The following is a 27357-nucleotide window of genomic DNA, read 5'->3' as shown; positions in this document are numbered from 1 at the left end:
AACTGGCTATGGGCTAATAATTTTTCGTAGTTTAACATAAATTATACAAGATTATATTTAACTTTCTATAAGCAACATCAATCGAGTTAATTGAGTCAAGTCCAGCCGTTTACCGGTAACATGCAGTAAGAGGGTTACTGCTAAATATAGAGTAAATTAGGTCATCTTTGAGCAGTAGGGTTGAACTTATATACAGTGCAGTAACGATGTGTACGTTTTGAACAGGTTAATTAGTGGATTAGGCAAATGGTATGCATGGATGCACTTAGCACTAGCATTCGATAAAAAAAAAAATACTAATAGATTTGATTATTGTTTGTGATGTAGGTCCTACCAAAGAGGCAGGCTACCTACCGTTACTTACTAAATAAGACATTAATTAATTATGGAAAGGAGCTATATTTATTCACGATGTACAGGTTAGTATAAAACATTCATGGAAATAAAGAATATCATTGCCTATTTATTGCTGTATGCAGAAAACATTTTGTTACATAGTGATGAAATACTTTTTGCTGCATACTTTTTTATTTTATCCTAAAATCATAAAAAATGCGTCATCAAATTGTATTTTTGACATGTGCCTACGAATTGTTTAACGCCACTAAACGACCTAAACTAAAGTAGTTTAAACGAAAGAACCTCCTTTTTTCAAAATCGGTTAATGTGACGTTTTTTTTTCCATAGAGGTAGTCATATCTTTACAAACTTTCAATGCTTCATTCGCATCCATACATAAAAATCATACGCTGTCTAAAACAACCCTTATCTTTAAAGGGTTTAAAGGAAATCCTCACTAGGGGTGGAATTGTCCGGTGAAATAATTATAACACAGAGTTTAATTATTAGACCTTTTTTTATTAAGGGTGGAAATTTTTGTTTTAATGTGACTGTGTAAGAGGTTGTGTAGCTAAAGGTTTTAGGTTTGATTCCCAGTAGGAGAAGGTTGTGTAAAGATTTTTTATAAATTACGTATGTCAGATTGCGAGTTTGGTACCCGAGTAGGATAATATTGTATTGGGGGTCTTGCTATGGCATTTTATAATAATAAGAGTCAAAGATTAGTACGTGTGTATGTTTATATTAAAAGAAAATGGTATTAAATTTGACTTTCACAAAAAAAAAGCCACAATCCCGTTTGCCGCGTATTTTTTTAAATAAAATAGTTAACAAAGCCTAAAAATCGTTACAATTTTGCAAGAAACTACCGTTAAAACAGTGATTCATAAAACTATACCAAAAATATAAAAATAAATGCACTTAAAAGTAATAAATAAAATTACAAAAACTATTTATTTATCAACAGATAAATTTATTCGAATGCCAATTTTGTCGTTTTCGACACATCTATACATTAGCTGTCAAAAATACCAAAATGTTGTCTTTAAATAAAATTATCTGTTGATAAAAAATTTGTTCTACATCAAATAAAAAACCATACAATTTATCCAACAACAAAAATCTTTATAATTCTCCAAATTTTCCAGATTAAATTATAGCCACTAGAAATAAAAATAAGCGATGTCAGTGCGTCAAACTATGTGATTTAGCTGTAAACAACAAGAGACAATTCCAACAACAATTTAGCCAACAACAACAAAGACTTTTAGAGACTCACGAATCGAAATGGATTTTTGAGAGACTGCTTTTAAAATAGATCTATATATTTTATTTTGCGAAAGTAACAATGTTAGCGATGTCGACTCTTATGATGCCAGCCGCGACTATGACAACCATGACGAATGCTGGCCCGATCCCGGTTGCCGCGGCAACCAAACTCGAACCAAAGTTGTTGCAACTGCCGCACCCGGCGTTAGTGCAACAACTTCCTCAACAACAGCCGCAGTCCCATCACCATCAACATCAACACAACAATAATAAAGTTGGTAAGTAATTTGTTGTTTGAAAATTTGTGTACTTTTTCAGGATTTTGTTGTTGTTGTTGTAAATTTACTTTTCAGGATTTTTCTGTCGCAGTACGTTATTTCACAACTTTAAATTTGAAATATTGATAAAATGTTTTATTATAGTCAACTAACGGATTGATCTAACTTTGTCTGGGTATAGTACACTTATATCCCATGGATAGTTTGATCCCATCGATCCATACAAACCTTGTCCCAACAGTTACAAACATACAAAAAAAATATTATGCAATTTAATTAAGTTGTTTAAAAGTTATACGCGTACGCGTATATATTTGTTATATATTTTTATTTATATAGGTAGATTACTAGCTGACCTGGCAAACGTTGTCTTGCTATATAAATTATACTAAAATTATTCCTTCAAACAAAAATTCTTAGTTTCATAGAAATAAATTATATTTAATTTCATAACATGAATAAGTTGATAGCTAAAAGCAAAATTTGGAATGCTCCCTTTACTTGTTTTTATAAATTTTCAATATTATATTTAGTGAATACCAGAAGATATAGAAAAAATCTATTTTTATTATTGAGAAATCGGTTTATTTAACAGCGTTGAAACTCATGTAAAAAAACGCTATTGAACAGATAAACTACCGCTAAATGAACTCAGAAAACAGGCATGAGTTACTGACTGACTGATGGACAACACACAGCCAAAACTACTGAACGTAGAAACTTGAAAATTGCTATGAAGATTACTTAGGAAGTGTAGAGGAGCACTAAGAGAGGATTTTTGCAAATTCCCTCCCATGGCACTTTCCTCCCAACACTGCTTGTCAACTATAAAAACGCAAAGAGACTGGACAATTAACTAAGCCTACATCTCCCGAATTCCGCATTCAAAGAAAGAGATGTCATTACTCAGATCTTCCCTCTCCCTCCCTCTTTCCGCATTGAAGTAACAAACAAGGAAGGAAATTAACTAAAATAAGGTTAATTATAATTAAAGGAGATCTGTTGCAAGACAGAAATGCATTATTTGTAAATTATGTTTGATAATTCAGTTGTGGAGCTCGTGGCTAAGTTAACAACAGCCGCGCGGATCGATCTTTGAGGTTAAGCTACGCTTGCCGAGGTTGTTCCGTGGATGGGTGACCGTTTTATACATATGGAGTTCCTCCGTGTTTCGGAAGGCTCGTTAAATTGTGGATCCTGGCTGTTATTTTCGAAGATCTTTGACAGTCGTTACCAGAAGTCAGAAGCTTGAAAGTCCGATAAAAAGTCGCTCCATGTAAAATACTGGTATTCAGCTGCATCCGGTGAGACTGGAAGCCGACTCCAACATAGTTGGAAGAAAGGCTAGATAGATTTCGATGTTTGTTATTGCAGTGACAGTCGAGTGGTAGAAGAATTTGCCTTCTACCCAAATGGTCGAAGGGTTTCAAACAACACACCAATTTTATTTTTCAAAACATATGTACATAGATCCATAACTAGCTTTTGCCTGCGTCTTCGTCCGGGTGGTTTGAGACAGAATCCTCGTACAAACTTTCATAGCCTATTTTATTCTTTTGAGGATAAAATTGATCGAAATCCTTTCTTAGCAGATGCCTACGTCATAATATCTTCCTGCATGACAAATGTCAGCTCGATCCGTCCAGTGGTTTGTGTTGTGCGTTGATAGATCACTATGTCAGTCAGTCACCTTTGAGTTATGCAACATGCCGCTACAATGGCGTATTACCTTCAACGTATGGGTAAGGCTAGAGGTCCTAGATTCAGTACAGTAACCTGGGTTATAACACGATACTCTTCGGTAAGACTGGTTGTCAGACATTCAAGCTAACTACTGTTAACTACTGTCATAGATCATTGAAAATGCCACCCACAGTTTAACGTACCTTCCGAAGCTCGGTATATTTTACACGGTCACCCATCCACAACCTCGGCAAACATTACTTAACTTCAGAGATCGATCCTCGCTGTTGTTACTTAGCCGCGAGCTCTTCAAATATAAAACTGTGACAAAATATATTCGAGCTCATCTCGCGGCCATTTGCAAGATTCCTGCTTGTCCCATAAACGTAACAGCCGGTATAATGGCGACAAATAACCCCTATTAGGGGGTGAAATAAACCCCGTATTATTTACATGGACTTTCACGGGATGCGCGGGTCGATAGACGTGAGACAATAACAATATTTAATTCATTATCGTAACTTATCTATACTAATATTATAAAGCTGAAGAGTTTGTTTGTTTGAACGCGCAAATCTCAGGAACTACTGGTCCGATTTGAAAAATTATCTCAGTGTTAGATAGTCCATTTATCGAGGAAGGCTATAGGCTATATAACATCACGCTACGACTAATAGGAACAAAGTAGCAGGAAAAAATGTTACAAAAACGGGGAAAATCTTGACCCATTGTCTCTTATGTGACGCTAGCGAAATTGCGCGGGTCAGCTAGTATTATATAAAAAGACAACTCCCACACTAAGAATTGCTCTTGTGTCGCGAGGACTTTTACAAACATACAAACAACGGACACAAAGTACAACCAGACCCGAAACAATTATTTGTGGATCGCACAAATAATTGTTCCGTGTGGGAATCGAAACCACGACCTTCCGACGCAATGGTTTCGGCGTGGCGACCTAAACCACTGCGCCACAGAAGTAGTCTATATGTTACTGTAAAAGCCCGAACTGTGGTAAAACCTAAGATTTACCAACTCTCAATGGAGAGGCAAAAACTCGAAATAAAAGAATTGTTCCGACTTTTACCATTGAGAGTTAGTAATCTTGGGTTTTAACGGAATTTCTTCGGATTTACCACAGTTCGGGCTTTTACAGTAACATATACATGAAAAGATTCCTTCATACATGAATAAGTCATACAATTGATATCTACATGTCAAACTGAAATAAACCGTTTCAACAGGTCCATTACTGTCTCACATAATAGAGAAATATGCTTACAAATGTATTATACGATATAGGGGTGAAACCAACCCCTATGTAGTAAAGAACGCTATAAAAATATCAGTTTTATTGTCAAAACTTTGGGTCGATAAATAATTTTGAGGCTCGTAGCTCACCGGTGGGTAAACGATCAGTGTGTTAACTTGTACATTACATAGATGTAGGTGCAGTGTTTGAGCTGAGCGTCTCCGTGATACAAGTCACGCTTGTTGTTTAACATAACAACAGTTCACCAAAAAGGCTTCAACTACTTTGACACTGGGTTGACCACTAACTATACGACAATAATTCAAAATTTTAACTTGTTTTCTCGCGTGTTAGTCTATGCTAATATTATAAAAGTAAAATTTACTTTACGCTTTCTCGGTTAAACAGGTTTTGATAAAATTAAGCAGAAAAACAATTGACGATCCGATATCAAATAAAGGCTACCTTTTTTAAAAGATCTACCCTCAGGTGATATGTCTGTACGCGAGGGAAGCCGCACGGGTCAGCTAGTTATCTACATTATAATATATTAAACTCATTACTGTCCCACTACTGGGCAAGAGTCTCCTCCTGAAATGAAGAAAAAGCTTTGAGCCCACGCTAACCAAGACTTTACACTACTTCAATAACTGTTTATTCAACTCTCAGTCATGTTAGATACATATCGAGTTCGTCCGTGTTTCGGAAGGCTCGTTAAATTGTGGGTCCCGGCTGTCATTTTCAAAGATCTATGACAGTCGTTAACAGTAGTCAGAAGCTTGAAAGTCTGACAACCAGTCTTACCACAGGATATCGTGTTATATCCCAGGTAACTGTGTTGTGGAGGTCAGATAGACAGTCACTGCATGTAAAATACTGGTATCCAGCTGCATCCGGTGAGACTGGAAGCCGACTCAAACATAGTTGGAAGAAAAGCTAGACTGATATAATTTTGTCGAACCAAATATGTGTAGCATGCCACATTTCTCACGATGTTTTCCTTCACCGTTATAACAAGTGATCATTATTTCTAACACACATCTTTTGGAAAATTGGAAGGTATTTTAATAATTACCTCATAATCATAATATCAGATTATAATAGCTCTATATTTCGAAAGGGTATAAAAAATAATTACTAATAATTATGAAGCCTGATAATTTAATTATATTTAATTATGTATGGAGGTGGGAGTTTGTGGCTTAGTAACAGCCGCGCGGATCGATCTCTGAGGTTAAGCTACGTGTGCCGAGGTTGGTCAGTGGATGGATGGCCATGTTATACTCTCCGTGTTTCGGAAGATTCGCGTTAAATTGTGATGTGTTATTTTCTAAGATGTTTGACATTCAATAATGTATACATTAACTGCCTCTGTGGCGCGGTCGGTAGTGTATGCGGCTGCCGTGCGAGAGGTCTCGGGTTCGAATCCTGGGTCGGGCCAAAAAGTCTTTTCTGAGATTTTCTGTTAAGAATTTCTTCGAGATTGCCCGGAGTTGGGAAGTTGAGGTCGAATACCTCCGTGCCTCGGAGAGCACGTAAAGCCGTCGGTCCTGCGCCTGACCTCTCACTGGTCGTGTCGGTTATCCGTCCCACCGGGCTATGAGAGTGATGGAATAGAGTGTACCTGTGTATTGTGCACACACTTGGACACTATAAACAAAGTCCTGCATAGATGGCCCGTTTCATTGAAACTGACCGCCGTAGCCGTATATCGGCTAGGAGGACATTATTATTATAATGTATACAAAACTCTTCCGTTACTGACTGACTGATGGACAACGCACAGTCGAAACTACTGAGCGTACAAACTTGACATTTGCTATGAATATTCCTTAGCAAGTGTAGAGGAGCACTAAGGAAGGATTTTTAGACATTCCCCCTGAAGGTTGAAAAAAGGGGGAAAAGCTTTTATATGAAAGATACCTAGCAATTTTTTTTTGTAGAAAGGGAAAAAACATGTAAAAGAAGTCACGGGCTGTCGCTAGTATTATTATAAAAAGGCAACAAACAAGTTACAGGGTGTTTCACCCTGCATACAGGGTGTGGCGTCGTAAATTTTACTAATTATGAAACTGACCTAATTTATTTGGGTCATTCTTAACGCTTATGTGTTATGTTTTCATATTTAAATATGTGAAGGTATTTCTAAGTTGTGTGTGTTTTTTTAAATATAATTATGTATTTTTTAACTTACTTTTTGATGTGGGACTACCTGTGTTTTTATTTAAAAAAAATAGCCTTATGAAACTTGTAGTATAACAGACAAACTTATATATGCTAATTATTTATCACCATAACTAATTTTATCACAATTAGTTTAGCAATTTTTACAAAAAATCTAGTGCAATTAAATAATATTTGTTTCTACTATTTCTCCATAGTTTCTTCACTTTAAGCCTTTTTAGTCTTCAAAAATTTTTTTTTTTTTTTTTTTATTATTGTCCCACCGCAGGGCAAAGGCCTCCCTTCCCTCTTTCTACCTTTCTCTGCCTAACGTTATTTCGTGCCAATCTTTAGTATGAGAGTAACAAAGATTAAACCAAATAAAGTTTTTGCGAAACAAAAAAAACGCAAAAAAAAAAGTTTTACCCATCCGCAAACAATCAGCAATGATTTTTTTTAAACCAATATCACTATAACTTACCTCAATATTATTTGAACCCTAGACCTCTTGATCACCAGTCATATACACTACCAAACCACACAGGTACTTAAAATATTAATTTAAAAGGGTTATCTATGAGAATAACCCTACTAGTTAAATTAAATGAAATAGGTGTGGTGCCGCGTGTATAAGTATAGTTTATTGTTAGTGTACATATGACTATTATACCCGAAGGTGTAAGCAGAGGTCTATGAAATACAGTCACGTTTAGAATGTTAAATAAAAAATAAAAAAAATTTAACCCATTACTGTCCCACTGCTGGGCAACGGTCTCCTCCCGTAATGAGGGAGGGGTTAGGCCTTAAGTCCACCACGCTGGCCAAGTGCGGGTTGGGGACTTTGCATGCCCTCAATAAATGTATTAAACAAATTTTAGGCATGCAAGGTTTCCTCACGATGTTTTCCTTCACCGTTGGAGCTTGTGATAATTATTTCTAATACACACATAACTTCGAAAAGTCATTGGTGTGTTGCCTCGGATTCGAACCTGCGACCACTGGCGTGGGAGGTGTCAACTTATACCACTCGGCTATCACTGCTCTTTAGAATGTTAGTCCCATGTAATAGGAAGTGAGTGTATAGTTGCATATGTATTTCGATTGCTGCTGTAACATTATATCATCTTAGCCTTTCTTCCAAAATATATTGGAGTCGGCTTCCAGTCTCACCGGATGCAGCTGAATACCAGTATTTTATATGGAGCGACTGCCTATCTGACCTCCACAACACACTTACCTGGGTTATAACACGATACCCTTCGGTAAGACTAGTTGTCAGACTTTCAAGCTTCTGACTACTGTTAACGACTGTCAAAGATCTTCGAAATGACAGCCCGGACCCATAATTTAACGTGCCTTTCAAAACATGGAGGAACACGATATGTGTAAGATGGTCACCCATCCACAGAACAACCTCGGCAAGTTTAGCTTAACCTTAGAGGTCGATCCGCGCGGCTGTTGTTAACTAAGCCACGAGCTCCTCTGGACTATAACAATAATGATATATAAAACTTTTTGCCCGTAACAATTACTATGGTAACAGGTGGGTAAAGCAATATCTATGACATTATATACTCAGAAATTACTTCTTCAAGTGTTTCTGAATAAATATTACACAAGTTTTTCCAAATGATTATGTGTTTGAAAATTACTGTATCATTATATTGGTAATAGCTGTTTCAGGTTGTTAAAAAGAAGGAAGGTATTGTGAAAAACGTAAAGTATTTTCAGGAAACTTGAGTGTTAAAAGACAACAGCCGCGCGGATCGATCTCTGAGGTTAAGCTACGCTTCCCGAAGTTTTTCTGTAGATAGGTGACCATTGTATTCATATCGAGTTCTTCCGTGTTTCGGAAGGCACGTTAAATTGTGGGTCCCGGCTGTCATTTTCGAAGATCTTTGACAGTCGTTAACAGTAGTGAAAAACTCGACAGTCTGACAAGCAGTCGGCTGCTGGGCAAGGATCCCTTTCTGCGATGAGAGATAGATGGGTGGCCTTGAATCCATCACGCTGGTCAAGTGCAAGTTGGGGACTTTTTATCCGTGCAATCACTTATTTTTTAATTTTACACCTATTTTTATCGAAGACTAGCTGACCCGCGCAACTTCGCTTGCGTCACAATTTTCCCCGTTTTTGTAACATTTTTCACTGGTACTCTGCTCCTATTGGTCGTAGCGTGATGATATATAGCCTATAGTTTTCCTCAATAAATGGGCTATCTAACACTGAAAGAATTTTTCAAATTGGACCCGTAATTCCCGAGATTAGCGCGTTCAAACAAACAAACAAACTCTTCAGCTTTATAATATTAGTATAGATGTAAGCAGAGATGTACGATATACACCCACGTTTCGCCTTTAATATTCGTCCCATGTAATAGGGGGCGAGCCTATTGAAATTAACCGGGCACGTTAACAAACTCCGGACTACTAAAGAAAGATATTTTCAAAAATAGAAATCGCTTAGTGACACTTTTCTCGAACCCAAGACCTCGTATTCGGCAGTCGTATACACTAACTGCTAGACCACAGAGTCTGCATGAATGAACTATAATTTGATACACTAAGTTAAACAAATAGGGGTTTGGTTTAAGTTAAAATCAATATCAACGAAATACATACCAAATTCCACCAGGAGCTCGTGGCTTAGTTAACAACAGCCGCGCGTATCGATCTCTGAAGTTAAGCTACGCTTGCCGAGGTTGTTCTGAGGATAGGTGACCATTTTACACATTCTAAGTTCCTCCGTGTTTCGGAAGGCACGTTAAATTGTGGGTCCCGGTTGTCATTTTCTAAAATCTTGAATATTTGTTAATAGTAGTCAGAAGCTTGAAAGCCGGACGTACAGTCTTACCGAAGGGTATCGTGTTATAACACAGGTAACTGTGTTGTGGAGGTCAGATAGACAGTCGCTTCATACATGTAGGTGCAGTGTTTGAGCTGAGCGTCTCCGTGATACAAGTCACGCTTGTTGTTTAACATAATAGTTCACGACAAACACTTACACTACTTTGACACTAGTCTGAGATACCCATAGCAGTTGCACTCACCTGTCGGTAAACGATCTGGGGGTAAGCAAACCTTGGCGCGGTCATTCCTAAGATGGGTGACCGCATTAGTATTTGAACTGGGCGTCTCCGTTATTCGGAGGGCACGTAAAAAGTCGTTTCCAGTTATTGTCAAAGATAAAAGTCGTTAAGCCACGTCAAAGGCCTTGCTTGAACAACTTTGACACTAGGTTGACCACTAACCATACGATAAGAAGACTAATCTAACTATAGATAAATAAACTCTAGTAGAAAATAACATCATCCGGGTAACAAACCCGCTACCCGCTCATAACTTATACAGGGTGGTCGTAAAAGGATCGACTAACGAACCGCGCGCGCTTGATGCTATAATTTACATATATACAGCGTGTTCATTATTTATGTGAATACATATTTTTAGTTGAATGAAAGAAAAGTGTGTCAAATGTTTTGTTTTTTAATAAATGTTGATTGTGTATGATGTTTTGGTCTTACTATTAGTTTAGTCGCGTGGTTTCCCTCGTGATTATAAGGTAGCTAATGTTCAATACAGGGTTTTTAGCTATTTTTAGGCTTAATTTCGTCAAATTCAGTAGTTTAGATGTGAAAGAGTAATCTATCGTATGGTTAGTGGTCAACCTAGTGTCAAAGTTGTACAAGCAAGGCCTTTGTCGTGGCTTAACGACTGTTATCTTAATTGACAACAACCGACTTTTCACCTGCATTACGAAGCTCAGATACACTAAGTTCCAATACCGCTATGCGGTCACCCATTTATGAAACGACCGCGCCAACGGTTGCTTAACCCACAGATCGTTTGCCGATCGGTGTGCGCAACTGACTAAGGCTCTTTACTTTTTAAGCTTTTAAAATTATATTTCGCATTGCGCTGAATAACGAATTGATATTATTCAGAGTGCAGGGATAATTAAATCTTTTCTTTTTATACTGATAATTAAGTTAAGCAGCTCTTAGTGACTATTCTTCTTTAATTAAGAAGAATTTAAGACCTAGTTTCTGCCTGCGGCTTTGTTCACGTGATAAGATTAGAATATAAGTGCGAAAGAGTAATATTTTTGCGTTTATAATATTAGTAGGATTGCTTATATTCAGTTGCAACGATCGATAGATCTGTGGGTTAAGCAACCGTTGGCGCGGTCATTCTATAGATGAGTGACCGCATAGTGGTGTTTTAACTGGGCGTCTCCGTGCTTTGTTGCTCCCGGTTGTTGTCAATTAAGATAACAGTCGTTAAGCCACGTCAAAGGCTTTCGGGCTTGAACAACTTTGACACTAGGTTGACCACTAACCATACGACAAGAATTAGAGAGTGTTGTATACAAGGTTCGCGGCTGGAGGTATACAACATACAGAATGTATAACATCAGTGACACGTCTTATACAGCTGACGGTGACCTATTTGATACAGATACTTTATTTTAGAAATACACAGAAATATTGATAGCAATTAATGTAATTTAAGCATTCTTCGGCTCTCTAAATTGTCGAACTATATCCGAATCGTATTTAAAAGCATTTGCACAACATTATTTTTATATAAGACACCTCCTTAATAAATTGCTCTTGTGTCGCCGGGCCTTTTACAAACATACAAACAACGGACACAAAGTACAACCAGACCCGAAACAACTATGTGTGGATCGCACAAATAATAGTTATTTCTTGTGGGAATCGAACCCACGACCTCCTGACGCAGTGTTATTGCCGTGGCAACTTAAACCACTGCGCCAAGGAGATAATCCATGGGCATTATTTATTATTATTTAACATAAAAGTTACATAACACCACGCAAACGCTTGCTTAAATTATAGATTAACGCAGAATTGAACCTGCTACCTTATAACAACACATTATCTTTCCATATACCAGCATAATTGCTCAATAGAAGCACTAACAACACCATATATAAACGTAACATTTAAACAACACCCTGTATCCAAAGTCAGTTAACATCCAACTTGCGTTATAAAAAATTCATCCCGCTGTATATTAAAGCCGAAATTTTGATACTAACATTCAAATTTCAACCTTATTTCCTTACTAAAAGGTTCAAATTCCTTTACACGTCAAGTGAACAAATTTTCGTACTAAAGTTGTGTAAGGGAATTTGGTCTGTAATGCGAAGGTGTTAAGGTATATATTTGTATGGAGATTGTTATTGAATTTTGACTGAATTTCTGCTACGGAGAGATAGCGTTTTGTATGTTGGTACCATTGGAAAGGAAATAGGTTGGCAGTACTGCTTATTAGATTTGGTGTGGTATCATTTTTTTGGGATAGGTTACGATTAATGTTACATTTATAAAGGTACTGACTGCCTCTGTGGCGCAGTTGGTCGTATATGCGACTGCTGCGCAAGAGGTCTCGGGTTCAAAATCAAAATCAAATCATTTATTCATATAGGTCAAATGCTGACACTTATTATAGTCAATGATACAGAGAGTGAATTTACCGCCAGTTCGGAAGGTAGGGCCAATGAGAAGAGCTGCCAACAAACTCCAGGCCACTCTTTTTATTCGCCAATTAGTTTTAACAATCTTTCTATTAGGTATAAATCTTTGATGATGTAAGGAGCTGCTACCAACACTACCGAACACACATAAGTCATAATATAAACAAATTAGATCGAAATCGTTCGAATCCCGGATCGGGACAAAAAGTTGTATCTGAGTTCTCTGTTAAAGAAAATTCTCAGAGAATGTCAGTGCCTCGGAGAGCACGTAAAGCCGTCGGTCCTGCGCCTGACCTCTCACTGGTCGTGTCTACCGTCCCATCGATCTATGAGAGTGAAGGAATAGATAGTATACCTGTGTATTGTGCACACACTTGGACACAGTTGGCTGGTGTCAATAAAAATGGCCGCCGTCTATTCGAACCAGTAGTTCCTGAGATAAACGCATTCAATTAAACTCTTTAGCATCATATTATTGTTATAGAAATATTGATTTTAATATCTATGAGTTCCTCCGTGTTTCGGAAGGCACGTTAAATTGTGGGTCCCGGCTGTCATTTTCGAAGATCTTTGACATAATAGTAGTCAGAAACTTGAAAGTCTGACAACCAGTCTTACCGAAGGGTACCGTGTTATCCCAGGTAACTGGGTTGTGGAGGTCAGATAGGCAGTCGCTCCATATAAAACACTGGTATTCAGCTGCATCCGGTGAGACTGGAAGCCGACTCCAACATAGCTTGGAAAAAAGGCTAAGCTGAGCTGATATATATCTATGAAACCGAAAATTTCTGTAGAGCACTAATCTGGACCCATATTTTCGATCCCTGATACCCTTGCGTTTACTACCACTGCGCTACTCGCAAATGAGTATAAAACATCGATAATTATGGGTATAGGTTTTACCCCGCACCGCACCTGAGACCCTTAGTGGGTTGTAAACGGATCTGGGGTATAAGGGTATGTTTAAATAACATATTATATATATAAAACCATACTAAATGTAAAGGTATATAAAATAACCAGTGGCTCGCCCCGGCTTCGCACGGTTTAAACACTTATTTTACAAAAAATCTTTACTACTTTACACAAACGTTCTTTTTTAAGGAACTGGATGTGTATAATATGGTCACCCATCCACCAAACAACCTCGGCAAGCGTAGCTTAACCTTAGAGATCGATCCGCGCGGCTGTTGTCAACCAAGCCACATACTACTTTTACGCACAAACCTTCCTCTCTAAGAAACTGGATGTGTATAATATGGTCACCCATCCACAGAACAACCTCGGCAAGTGTAGCTTAACCTTACAGTTTGATCCGCGCGGCTGTTGTCAACTAAGCCACATACTACTTTCACACACAAACCTTCTTTAAAAAACTGGATGTGTGTAATATGGTCACCCATCCACAGAACAACCTCGGCAAGCGTAGCTTAACCTCAGAAATCGATCCGCGCGGCTGTTGTCAACTAAGCCACGAGCTCCTCTCACAAATATTAAGTAAATCGTCCCTGCTTTCCCCCTTTAGCAGAAATATCGTGAATTTGCCTTGAAATAGACTTAGATTGCACCCCTAAAGGCTCTCTCAGGCTTATTAAAGTGGGATTTAGGGGATGATATAAAACCACCCCTACGTTTCGCTTCGGGGGTGTATGTACAGTGTACTCAGTGAGTTTAGAGGCGCCCATAGCCAGTTGCGCTCACCGGTCGGTAAACGATCTGTGGGTTAAGCAAACGTTGCCGCGGTCATTACATAGATGGGTGACCGCATAGTGGTATGTGAACTGGGCGTCTCCGTGCTTCGGAGGGCACGTAAAAAGTCGGTCCCGGTTGTTGTCAATAAATATTATTATAACAGTCGTTAAGCCACGTCAAAGGCCTTCGGGCGGCCTGAACAACTTTGACACTAGGTTGACCACTAACTATACGATGAGAGCTGAGATTTAGTGAGTTTAAAGTAACTGTCATGTATAAAAATGTATGATTACATTTAAGTTAATAATTATGATAGTACCTACACACATACAGAAAATCACGCCTTTTCCCCATAGGGGTAGGTAGAGACCAGAAAACGCCACTCTTTGCGAATGTTTTTTTTAAGAAATCTCTTGCACTAAGAATTGCTCTTGTGTGTAGACTTTTACAAACACACAAACAACGGACACAAAGTACAACCAGACCCGAAACAATTATTTGTGGATCGCACAAATAATTGTTCCGTGTGGGTATCGAACCCACGACCTCCTGACGCAATGGTAGAGGCGTGGCGGCTTAAACCACTGCGCCACGTAAACAGTCACTTTATACGACAACTATGTAATTATAAGGTATCTAGTTCGATTTGGTTTTGTCTAATTTTGTCATAAATGTACATAATCAAATATTTTTTTCTTCTATTAACCTCTTAGTGGCTGAAATAGAGGTAAAACTACGCGACCAAAACCACGTGTATCAACAAGTATTTCTAAAAAAAAACTTCACCGCCTTTAAAGGCAACCGACTTCAAACCTACTTCACTGTACTCATATACTGTGGTTCAGTATTGATTGCACTCAATTCAATTTAACATAAAGACACCATTTATTCCGAAAGTGTATGTGACTGTCTTATATGTATTTATCAAGCTAAGTAACTATAGACGCGCCGAACAATCTCTTAGGTTAAGCTACGCTTGTCGAGGTTGTTTTGTGGATGGGTGATCGTATTATACATACCGAGTTAATCCGTGTTTCGGAAGGCACGTTAAATTGTGGGTCCCGGCTAAAATTTTCAAAGATCTTTGACAGTCGTTAACAGTAGTCAGAAGCTTGAAAGTCTGACAACCAGTCTTACCGAAGGGTATCGTGTTATAACCCAGGTAACTGTGTTGTGGAGGTCTGATAGGCAGTCGCTCCTTGGAAAATACTGGTATTCAGCTGCATCCGGTGAGACTGGAAGCCGACTCCAACATAATTTGGAATAAAATGACCAGCCATATTTCATGGCACGAAACCTTCGACCGAACCGTGCCTTCCGAGACACGGTGGAACTCGATATATAAATGGTCACCCATCCACAGATAAACCTCGGTAAGCGTAGCTTAACCTCAGAGATCGATCCGTGCGGCTGTTGTTAACTAAACCACGAGCTCTTTTTGAGTATAAAAGTTAATATAATTATAATATTATTCTGTAAGGCGTAATTTGGTACCTTGTAAGCCTGAAGGAATAATTACAGCATTTTGTAACGAAAATCTTTGAAACTAACATCTTATACCAACCTACGCAAATTACCCAATAGCTCAGTAGTTAAAAAGTCTTACAATTAGAATGGCTTAACCAACCTATAAAAAATATGAAATAAAGAATCTATACTAATATTGTAAAGCTGAAGAGTTTGTTTGTTTGAACGCGCTAATCTCAGGAACTACTACTCCGATTTGAAACATTCTTTCAGTTTTAGATAGCCCATTTATCGAGGAAGGCTATAGGCTATATATCATCACGCTACAACCAATAGGAACAGAGTAACAGTAAAAAATGTTACAAAAACGGGGAAAATTATGACCCATTGCCACGCCCCACAGCTAGTTGAATTTTAAAATCGGGGGATTTTTAATTTTAGTTCATAGATGTACCTAAATTAATAAATTTCATTTCAATTTTGTTATATATCTACCTTTACATTTCGTAACCTAATTTCCCCGGCACAGAAATCGAAGCTCATTCCTTAAGTGAAATAATCCCGCCCGTATCCTTATAATAAATAATTCTTTCAAATCAGCTCGGACTAACTAAAATATGGAAACACACGGGAGATTAAAGTGTGGACGGAGCCGCGGGGTAACAGGTGTTTGTTGTAAAGATAATGTTTCAATTTTAGTATAGCGCCATTTATCTTTGTGTCTCTGAATAAAGCAACTATGTATGCGGGTGTTGTAAAATCGACCTACTACCGTACCGTTCCACGCACTACTTTGTGTCCGTTGTTTGTATGTTTGTAAAAGTCCCCGCGATACAAGAGCAATTCTTAGTGCAGGAGTTGTCTTTAAAAAAAACGTACAGTAAGATCTCTCCATCACTTGCTTCAAAGACCAGCTTGTACCACTTGACAATTACTTTTTATGATAATATTTAGAAATAGACGTGATTTTTTTAATTTAAAGACACATCTCATTAAAATACCTGTGGAGGAACGAGGTGATCATGTTCCTCCATCACAAAGGGAGGATCCTCCGACCAGGCGAGGTGATCATGCCTGGTGGGCCTAGGCTGCCCGACTGATCTAGTCGGGACCTTGTATATCCATACTAATATTATAAATGTGAAAGTAACTCTGTCTGTCTGTCTGTTACTCAATCACGCCTAAAGTGTACTAATTTGCATGAAATTTGGTATGGAGATATTTTGATACCCGAGAAAGTACATAGGCTACTTTTTACCCCGGGAAAAGGACGCATTCCCATGGGAATATTCAGATGGTGGACGAAGTCGCGGGTGAAAGCTAGTATACTATATATAGTGAATTGCAGCGCAAACTTTGATAGTGCGATTCAGGACTTGTGACGTCAGTCACTCTGCGAGTTGGTTGTTGTGCGCTCGTCCCATTAGATGTCGCTGTAAGCTATCCACTACATACCTACAGCAATAGTCAAAAATACATGAAAAATGTCAATCAATTCCAAAATCACTGATCCATTTAATTTAAGTCAAATAAAAGTTTTTTTCAGAACGGGCGCGGTACAATTCATCTCCCCTATATCGTCGGCTACCGTTCCTTTGAACAAGAAATTCGCTCAAAACATTATAAAAACAAAAGGTTTTTTTTAAGAGCAACAAAAAGTCGTAGCACGGTTCAGTGAGCGCGTGTGGGATGAGTTATGAGCGAAAGCGATTACAATTGAGCGGATATCTTTTCAAAATCAAATCATTTATTCATTCAGGTCAAATGCTGACACTTATGATAGTCAATGATACAGAGAGTGAATTTACCGCCAGTTCGGAAGGTAGGGCCAATGAGAAGAGCTGCCAACAAACTCCTAGACACTCTTATTAATCGCCAATTAGTTTTAACAATCTTTCTATTAGGTATAAATCTTTGATGATGTAAGGAGCTGCTACCAACACTACCGAACACACATAGGTCAAAAGTCTTGAAGCGACTACAAAATTGGTAACCATTATTTCTATATTAAAAGACTAAAAGCACATATTATTTTATAGTTAGGTTCTTCTTAGTTGTAGTCGACCTAGTGTCAAAGTAATTGATATGTTTGTCGTGAACTGTGGTTATGTTAAACAACAAGCGTGACTTGTATCACGGAGACGCTCAGCTCAAACACTGCACCTACATCTATGTAATGTACAAGTTAACACACTGATCGTTTACCCACCGGTGAGTGGAACTAGCTATGAACGCAACTGTTACTTTAGATTTCTTTTTTTTGCATTTATAAGATAAGTATTTTGTTTAAAAACAGCAGCAACAGTTACCTGGGTTATAACACGATACCTTTCGGTAAGACTGGTTGTCAGACTTTCAAGCTTCTGACTACTGTTTACGACTGTCAAAGATCTTTGAAAATGACAGCCGGGACCCACGATTTAACGTGCCTTCCAAAACACGGAGGAACTCGATATGTACAAGATGGTCACCCATCCACAGTACAACCTCGGCGAGCATAAACTGTTGTTAACTAAGCCACGAGCACCTCCTCCTTGCAGTGGCACAGTAATGAGCTAAATTGATTTTTATTTAATAAAATCGCTCTTCTCTCAACACTTAGACTATCGGTCTTGTACAACGAAATCCTGGAGGGCAAAAACGTATAATTGAAATGATCTTACAACGAATTTGTTTTTATATATTATTTTACACTAGCTACCCAACCCGGGTTTACCCGACTTATAAACTTATTTTACTAAAACCTTTTGAACCTTATATTTTTTACACATACTCTATCGATTAAAAAAAGTCGAAATGAGCACCTCCTCCTACTTTTTTCAAGTCGGTTAAAAAAACCGCATCGAAATTCGTTGCGTAGTTCTAAAGATCTAAGCATACATACATACAAACATAGAGACAGACAGCGGAAAGTTATTTTGTTTTATAAATTTATACTATGTAGTGATATGACACAAGCTACCCAACCCGGGTTTACTCGAGATTAGTACTACATTATTTTCATAATATCACGCCTGTTATATCCAAAAGTGTACGAAGATTTATCGAATACACCCACGATTCGCCATTTATAACACACAATTTAACGTGCCTTCCAAATCACGGAGGAACTCGATATGAATTATACGGTCACCCATCCATTGGCCAACCTCGACGAGTATAGCTTAACCTGAGCGATCAATCCACGTGTTTTTACTAAGCCTGATAGATACGTTTAAGGCGCAGTGTTTATACAGTCATATACATGAGTCAATTGCCATATACCGGACACGTTACAAAACTCCGGACTAATATTGAGAACTAGCTGACCCGCGCAACTTCGCTTGCGTCATGTAAGAGAGATTGGGTCATAATTTTCCCCGTTTTTGTAACATTTTTCGTTGCTACTCCGCTCCTAATGGCCGTAGCGTGATGTTATATAGCCAATAGCCTTCCTCAATAAATAGACTATCTAACACTGAAAGAATTTTTGAAATCGGACCAGTAGTTCCTGAGATTAGCGCGTTCAAACAAACAAACAAACTCTTCAGCTTTATAATATTAGTATAGATAAAAAAATATCGAAATACGACGTCCTCTTTTTTGAAAATCGCTCAAAAATAATATTTAAATAACATTTCTAGAGAACTCAGACATATATTCTTTTTAAAATATTATTTCAAATAACAATGAAATTGAATAAAAATCATTTTACCTGGAATGATAATAAACTTTATTATTTCAAAGGGAGGGAGCTCGTGGCTCAGTTATCACAGCCGCGCGGATCGATCTCTCAGGTTAAGCTATACTCGCCGAGGTTGGCCAATGGATGGGTGACCGTAAAATACATATCGAGTTCGTTTGTGTTTTGGAAGGCACGTTAAATTGTGGGTCCCGGTTGTAATTTTCTAAGGTCTTTGACAGTCGTTAACAGTAGTCAGAAGCTAGAGTCAGACTACTGGTCTTACCGAGTTGTATCGTGTTATAGCCCTAGAATCGAACTTTAGACTTCCTGTCCCAATCATAATTATATAGATCGTTGCGTCGGGAGGTCTTGGGATCCATTTCCGCACGGAACAACTAATTGTGCGATCCACAAATAATTATTTCGGGTCTGTTCGTCCTATGTGTTCGTTGTTTGTATGTTTGTAAAAGTCTTCGCGACACAAGGGCAATTCTTAGTGCGGGAGTCGTCTTTATAAACGAAAAAATACACCCATCCACAACCCATCCTCGACCACACCCCTTAATCTCGCGTCACCACGTAGCCCTCAAAACAATGGAAACTTTTTAAACAAATATATTTCCTTAGAGACGAAGGAAAATTTATTCTTTCTTTACAATCTTTGAGCTCAAGGGAATCATGTCAGAATAAACAGGGGCCGAATTGAATTTGTAATTTGTTTATTGCAAAGTCCAGGGTTCGGTTTGATTTTTGAATAAAATGTATGACAACATGTATGGATGTGGATGAAGCAAAGAAGTTTGTAAGGATCGTACCAAGTGGCGTTCTTTGGTCTCTGCCTGCCCTTACGAGAAAAACGGTGAAAGTTTTATCAAAATCGGTAAATCCGTTTTAAGAAATTAACTAGAAAAAACAACTTTCTTTAAAGCAATTTTTCAATACTTCAAATATCTTAGCGGCAGTTGTATCTTATAGTATGCTGCAACACAAAAGTTGTAAATTCACACTAATAGATGGCGCTTTCCCCAAAATATCTACATCCCTTTTAATTCGTAGATGTATATTCTTATCCGTATATCAAGTTTAATCCAGTTTTAAAAACAGCAATAAAGCAATTCTTCGAACGGCACAAAGTTTACGAAAACCTTTATATTTTATGCAAAAGGACATGTCTTAACGACTCTCCGGCGACGCCATTTTGAAAAGACGCTGTTGACTAGGGTTGTAGACGAAATCCGCATCCGTATTTTCAATTCCGTATGAAAATCCGCGATTTTTTGTGGAACGATACTTACCTCCAGTTTCTGCGGTACATTTAGCGGTAGTTTATCTGTTCGATTGCGTTTAAATTCATACAAAAAAAGTTATTAAATAGATAAACTACCGCTTAATGTTCTCGAAAACAGGGTAAAAGATTTCTATACCAAATAAGTTATCCTATACTATTTATATTATGTATGCGAATGTTTGTGAGGATGTATGTATGCATACATATTACTCTTTTATAAAAAACTTATAATTAGCTTATAACCTGGATTCAAACTTAGAATAATTTATGCCTCAGAGAAATGCTTTCACGCACAAAGTTATAGACAGGAGTTACTTATCTATACCAAAGTAAATATCATTTTTTTTGCACAATGACTTTGTTGCAAAAGTTGTATATTTAGGTACACTACAAAAAATATTCAAATCCTGATTCAAGGTCCTTAAATTCTCTCAATTTAAGACAATTAGGGGGTTAGGCTGAAATTTAGACATATACATTAACAATCAATTTCGTACTTTAAATGATTCAGTAAATTTTCAAAATTTCTGCAACTGAAAATTTCACATAAAATTACGTTTCCACATCCGCAAACTGTAATGCTCGCCGTTGGAATTTTCATTTCATCACTGGCTTAAAACTACGGCAATTAATATGTTCGAATTCAATGCAATTGTGGTCTTGAACTTCTGATTATACCGATTCCGTTGGACAAAGTGATTTTCATAATATTACTAGCTGACCTGGCAAACGTTATTTTGACATAATTTTAAAATGTTGACGCTGACAAACTTTATCACTGAGGGGTATGAAAAATAGATGTTGGCCGATTCTCAGACCTACTTAATACGCTCACAAAATTTCATGAGAATCGGTCAAGCCGTTTCGGAGGACTACGGGAACGAATATTGTGACACAAGAATTTTATGTATAGGAGATAATGCAACGGGTCTTAACGCGATTGAAAATAAAGGTTAGGTCATCATCATCATCATCTCAGCCGGGAATCGTCCACTGCTGGACAAAGGCCTCCCCCATCGAGCGCCAATAGGACCGGTCCTGGGCCGCCCTCATCCATCGGACTCCGGCAACCCTTACCAGGTCGTCGGTCCATCTTGTGGGGGGCCTGCCAACACTACGTTTCCCGGTTCGTGGTCGCCACTCAAGAACCTTTCTGCCCCAACGGCCGTCGGTTCTGCGAGCTAGGTTAGGTACCAGTTGTTAATAAGATAACAGTAGTTACACCACGTCAAAGACCTTCGGGCTTGAACAACTTTGACACTAGGTTGACCACTAACCATACGAAGAATGAATGAATTAAAGATTTATCTGGCTCTGTGGCACAGTAATTTAGGTCGCCACGCCGCAACCATTGCGTTGGGAAGTAATGGGTTCGATTCCCACACGAAACAATTATTTATGCGATCCACAAATAATTGTTACGGGTCTGGCTGTACTTTGTATCCGTTGTTCGAAAAAATCCCCGGAACACAAGAGCAATTCTTGGTGCTGGAGTATCTGTTTTATAAAATAGAAAGCCTAAAATCAAACTCAAAAACTAGGTTATCAATAAATTTATTTTAAAACTCCGCATCCGAATCCGTTCATCCACAAGATCCGCATTTAAATCCGGATCCGATGAACACAACCCTATTGTAAACATAAGACTTGTTACAACTTGAGTTTAGGAAAGTTGAATCACAATTTTTTGAAACATCTGATGCCTGGTAACGGAAAAAGGCTCTTGATATTTTCAAAAATATATTCAAGTTTCCAAAATGTAGCTTTTTTGGGAACTAATAGGATAACACATAGTATTATTAATGCTATGATCGTATCTATGTAACAACAGCCGCGCAGATCAATCTCTTAGGTTAAGCTACCCTTGCCGAGGTTGTTTCATGGATGGGTGACCGTATTATACACACCATATTTCAGAAAGTACATAAAATTGTCGGCCCTGGATGTAATTTTCAAAGATCTTTAACAGTAGTCAGAAGCTTGAAAGTGAAAGCAGTCTTGCCGAGAGGTATCGTGTTATAACCCAGGTAACTGTGTTGTGGAGGTCTGATAGACAGTTGCTTCATGTAAAATACTGGTATTCAGCTGCATCCGGTGAGACTGGAAGCCGACTCCAACATAGTTAGAAGAAAGGATAGGCTGATGATGTAATTATTGAACCCCCTACAATTATTGAGACTTCAAACTTTTTATAATAATAATATATTAAAATGTCATTGCATATGAAGCATGGCAAGTTTGTTAGGATCGTACCAAGTGGCTAGGCACCAAGTTGTAAGGCTCTTATATAGTTCTACCTACTGTTTTATAAAGTTAAAGGCGTTATAGTCCCAAATCTTAATTGTGTGACGTCGACCGAAATTATTTTAAACGCAAAAAGTAAAATCCTGCCAAGTGCGAGTTGGACTCGTGCACTAGGGGTTCCGCAACATCTATACTAATATTATAAAGCTGAAGAGTTTGTTTGTTTGAACGCGCTAGTCTCAGGAACTACTGGTGCGGATTGAAGAATTATTTTACTGTTGGATAGCTTATTTATCGAGGAATGCTACAGGTTATATATCATAACGCTACGACCAATAGGAGCAGAGTACCAGTGAAAAATGTTACAAAAACGGGGGAAATTATGATTCTCTTATGTGACGCAAGCGAAGTTGCGCGGGTCAGATAGGTATTTATAAAAACGCCAAAAAATCACGTTTGTTTTATGGGAGCCCCCTCAAATATTATTTTTATTTTATTTCATAATATTTATAGCAGCAACAGAAATACATCATCTGTGAAACCACTGTCTAACTATCACGGTTCATGAGATACAGCCTGCTGACAGACAGACAGCGAAGTCTTAGTAATAGGGTCCCGTTTTTACCCCTTTTACTACGGAACCCTAAAAAAAGGATTTGTGTAAAGAGTTTTCGCTGTAAAGTTAAAATCTTAATCTCTTTGGCTTTAATCTTAAAAACTTGATGCCTTTGCTTGTCGACTTATACGGAGATAAAAAAACAAATCCCTAGTCTATGGTTAGGGAATTTTAGCCTATAATTTAGTCCACGTGAAAAGATTTCTAGAAAAAATAATCTAATGTGTTAATTTAGGTTATAAACTATATGTGTACTAAACTTTATCAAAACTCGATGAGTAGTTTTTGCATAAAAGCGTAACGAGCTCACACACATACTTACAAACTTTCACATTTGTAATTTAAATATATTTATAAACCGTTGATAGATCACTATCCCCCGGTTTCTGAGTATTACACTAACGTTTTTATATGAATTTAAACGCTATTGAATAGATAAACTCTTTCAACGCACAGCCCAAACCACTGGACGGATCTGAACGGACGGACGGACAGACTGGACGGATGAAATTTGGCATGCAGGTAGATGTTACGACGTAGGCATCCGCTAAGAAAAGATTTTGATCAATTCTACCCCCAAGGGGATAAAATAGGAGATGAAAGTTTGTATGAAAATTCTGTCCTAAGTCACAAACTACGCGGACGAATTCGCGAGCCTAAGTTAGTATTAGGTCGGGGAAAAAGTCTTTTCGCATTATAGTATGTATGAACTTGTAATAAAATCTCTTTGGCTTCAAGAATCACAAATGAGTACACGGTTCATTAGGTTTCTTTCAGTGAGCTCGTGAGGTACCCAAATATCGAGCTTTTCTGTGTAGAGAAAAGATTTTATTACAAGTTCATACATACTATAATGCGAAAAGACTTTTTCCCCGACCTAATATGATTGTCATTAGTTACTATGCTAAAATTTAATTAATTTAATTATTATTTATGACTAGTAAACCACGTAGGAGTGGTCAGACTTTATAATAGGCAAAAAACACGAATTTAACTAGGCCGTACAAAATTATAATAATTTTAAAACTAGCTTCTGTCTCCGTGCTCGTGGCTTAGTTAACAACAGCCGCGCGGATCGATCTCTGAGGTTAAGCTACGCTTGCCGAGGTTGTTCTGTGGATGGGTGACCATCTTACACATATCGAGTTCCTCCGTATTTCGGAAGGCACGTTAAATTGTGGGTCCCGGCTGTTATTGTCAAAGATCTTTGACAGTCGTTAACAGTAGTCAGAAGCTTGCAAGTCTGACAACCAGTCTTACCGAAGGGTATCGTGTTATAACCCAGGTAACTGTGTTGTGGAGGTCAGATAGACAGTCGCTGCACGTAAACTACTAGTATTTAGCTGCATCCGGTGAGACTGGAAGCCGACTACAACACAGTTTGGAAAAGGCTAAGCTAATATAATAGCTTCTGTCTCTGTACCGCAGTGATTTAGGTAAAGCGCTCATAGCCAGTTGTGCTTATAGCCGGTAAACGATCTGTGGGTTAAGCAACCGTTGGCGCGGTCATTCTATAGATGGGTGACCGCCTAGTGGTATTTGAATTGAGCGTCTCCGTGCTTCGGAGGGCACGTAAAACGTCGGTCCCGGTTGTTGTCAATTAAGATAACAGTCGTTAAGCCATGTCAATGACCTTTCGGGATTAAACAACTTTGACACTAGGTTGACCACTAACCATACGATATAACCTGTTAAGACAGTATCTATACGTCATAATAATATGTATATAGATAGATAGCTGACCCGCGCAACTTCGCTTGCGTCACATAAGAGAGAATGGGTCAAAATTTTCCCCGTTTTTGTAACATTTTTTACTGATACTCTGCTCCTATTGGTCGTAGCGTGATCATATATAGCCTATAGCCTTCTTTCATAAATGTGCTACCTAACACTAAATATAAATAATAATTTAATTTTTTTTAATTCGCACCAGTTGTTCTTGAGATTAGCGCGTTCAAACAAACAAACTCTTCAGCTTTATAATTTTAGTACAGATTAAGATAACAGTCGTTAAGCCACGTCAAAGGCTTTCGGGCTTGAACAACTTTGACACTAGGTTGACCACTAACCATACGATAGATAGATAGACTGTATACACGTATATAGATAGATTATGACAAGCAAAGCCGCGGGACTAAATAATCCACTCCCCTCCTGCATTGAAATCAATAACTGACGCCCTTAGGGACGTGGGTTCGAATCCAATATGTTTATACGTGTATGTTATGTGAGGGAGATGCGATCGATTGATTGAAGTTAAGGGATGGAAGGGAGGATTGGAAACTGATGGGTTTGGAGTGAACCTTTGATAATAATATGTTTATTTGGCGTAATTTGAATAAAATTAAGCTCGCATATAGCTTAACATTATAGATTAACAATTAAGACATTAGTATGAGTATAATAAAAATAAAAAAAATATTTTAACTCATGACTGTCCCACTGCTGGGCAAGGGTATCCTCCCAAACGAGGGGGAGGGATTAGGCCTTGAGTCCACCGCACTGGCCAAGTACGGGTTGAAGACTTTACCTTACTTCAAGAACAATGTTGAATTACTGTCAGACATGTTTAACTGCACGTTTGGCGCAGTGGCTTAAGCGGTCACCTCGCCGCAACAACCGTAGCGCCGCGTGTGGTGGGTTCGAATCCTACCCGGGACAAATCTTTGTGTGATGAGCACGAGTATTTGTTCTGAGCCTGGTTGTCAATTTATCTATATACGTATATGTTTAGAAGTATATAAGTATGTTTATCAGTTATATGGTTACAGTACAAGCTCTGCTTAGTTTGGAATCAAATGACCGTGTGTGAGTTGTCCAATAATATTTATTTATTTATTTATGTAATTCATCACGATGTTTTCCTTCATCGTTATAACAAGTGATCATTATTACAAATACCTTTTATTTTAATCCTCATTTGCGTTGGAGACGAATGCTGATGCGACTTGGCTATCACTACTTTCTACCGATACGATAGATTTATTACATAAACACATACATACGTACATAGAATCACGCCTTCTCCCCATAGAAGTAGGCAGAGACCAGAGAACGTCACTTGGTACGATTACAAACTTCCCTTGCTTCATTCACATACATACATGTTGTCATACAAGATTTATTATTTTTCCATATATTTCAAAAATAACTGATAAAATGTTTGTAATTTTTCTGAGTTTTATCCTTTAGGGAAATTACAAACTTATCGACTACTAGCTGACCCGCGCAACTTCGCTTGCGTCACATAAGAGAATCATAATAATTTTCCCCGTTTTTGTAACATTTTTCACTGGTACTCTGCTCCTATTGGTCGTAGCGTGATGATATATAGCCTATAGCCTTCCTCGATAAATGGGCTATCTAACACTGAAATAATTTTTCAAATCGGACCTGTAGTTCCTGAGATTAGCGCGTTCAAACAAACAAACTCTTCAGCTTTATAATATTAGTATAGATTATAGTCTGACTTTGACAGCAGATGAAATAGTAATTCAACGTACTGACTAGTTTCTGCCCGCAACTTTGTCTGCGTAAAATGATTTCCCGAGGCAAAAAGTAATGTCCTCCTAGCCGATATACGGCTACTGCGGTCAGTTTCATTGAAACTGGCCATCTGTGCAGGACTTTGTTTAAAGTGTCCAAGTGTGTGCACAATACACAGGTACACTCTATTCCATCACTCTCATAGTATGGTGGGACGGTAGACACGACCAGTGAGAGGTCAGGCGCAGGACCGACGGCTTTACGTGCTCTCCGAGGCACGGAGGTCTTCGACCTCAACTTCCTAACTCCGGGCAATGTCTAAGAAAATCTTAACAGAAAATCTCAGAAAAGACTTTTTGGCCCGACCCAGGATTCGAACCCGAGACCTCTCGCACCGCAGTCGCATATACTACC

At 38.2% G+C, this 27357-nt stretch overlaps 1 protein-coding gene across 4 annotated transcripts in view; it reads left to right on the top strand.

Annotated features, from left to right (window-relative positions):
- Positions 1-27357, top strand: part of LOC142985403 (cytotoxic granule associated RNA binding protein TIA1) — a 196529-nt gene that overhangs the window by 136357 nt on the left and 32815 nt on the right. Inside the window, exons 1-2 of one of the 4 annotated variants that reach the window (XM_076133540.1) lie at positions 1219-1266; positions 1488-1886. The exons of 1 other annotated variant lie outside the window; for it this stretch is intronic. In XM_076133540.1, coding sequence (XP_075989655.1) covers positions 1688-1886 — 199 coding nt within the window. In that variant the 5' untranslated portion in view covers positions 1219-1266; positions 1488-1687. Of the gene's footprint in view, positions 1-1218; positions 1267-1433; positions 1887-27357 lie in introns of those variants that run through there. 2 more of the 4 variants (XM_076133538.1, XM_076133539.1) reach the window with 2 other exon arrangements.

This window comes from Anticarsia gemmatalis, chromosome 30 (assembly GCF_050436995.1).
Source record: "Anticarsia gemmatalis isolate Benzon Research Colony breed Stoneville strain chromosome 30, ilAntGemm2 primary, whole genome shotgun sequence".
NCBI lineage: Eukaryota > Metazoa > Arthropoda > Insecta > Lepidoptera > Erebidae > Anticarsia > Anticarsia gemmatalis.
This window is presented reverse-complemented; position numbering and strand designations above follow the sequence as displayed.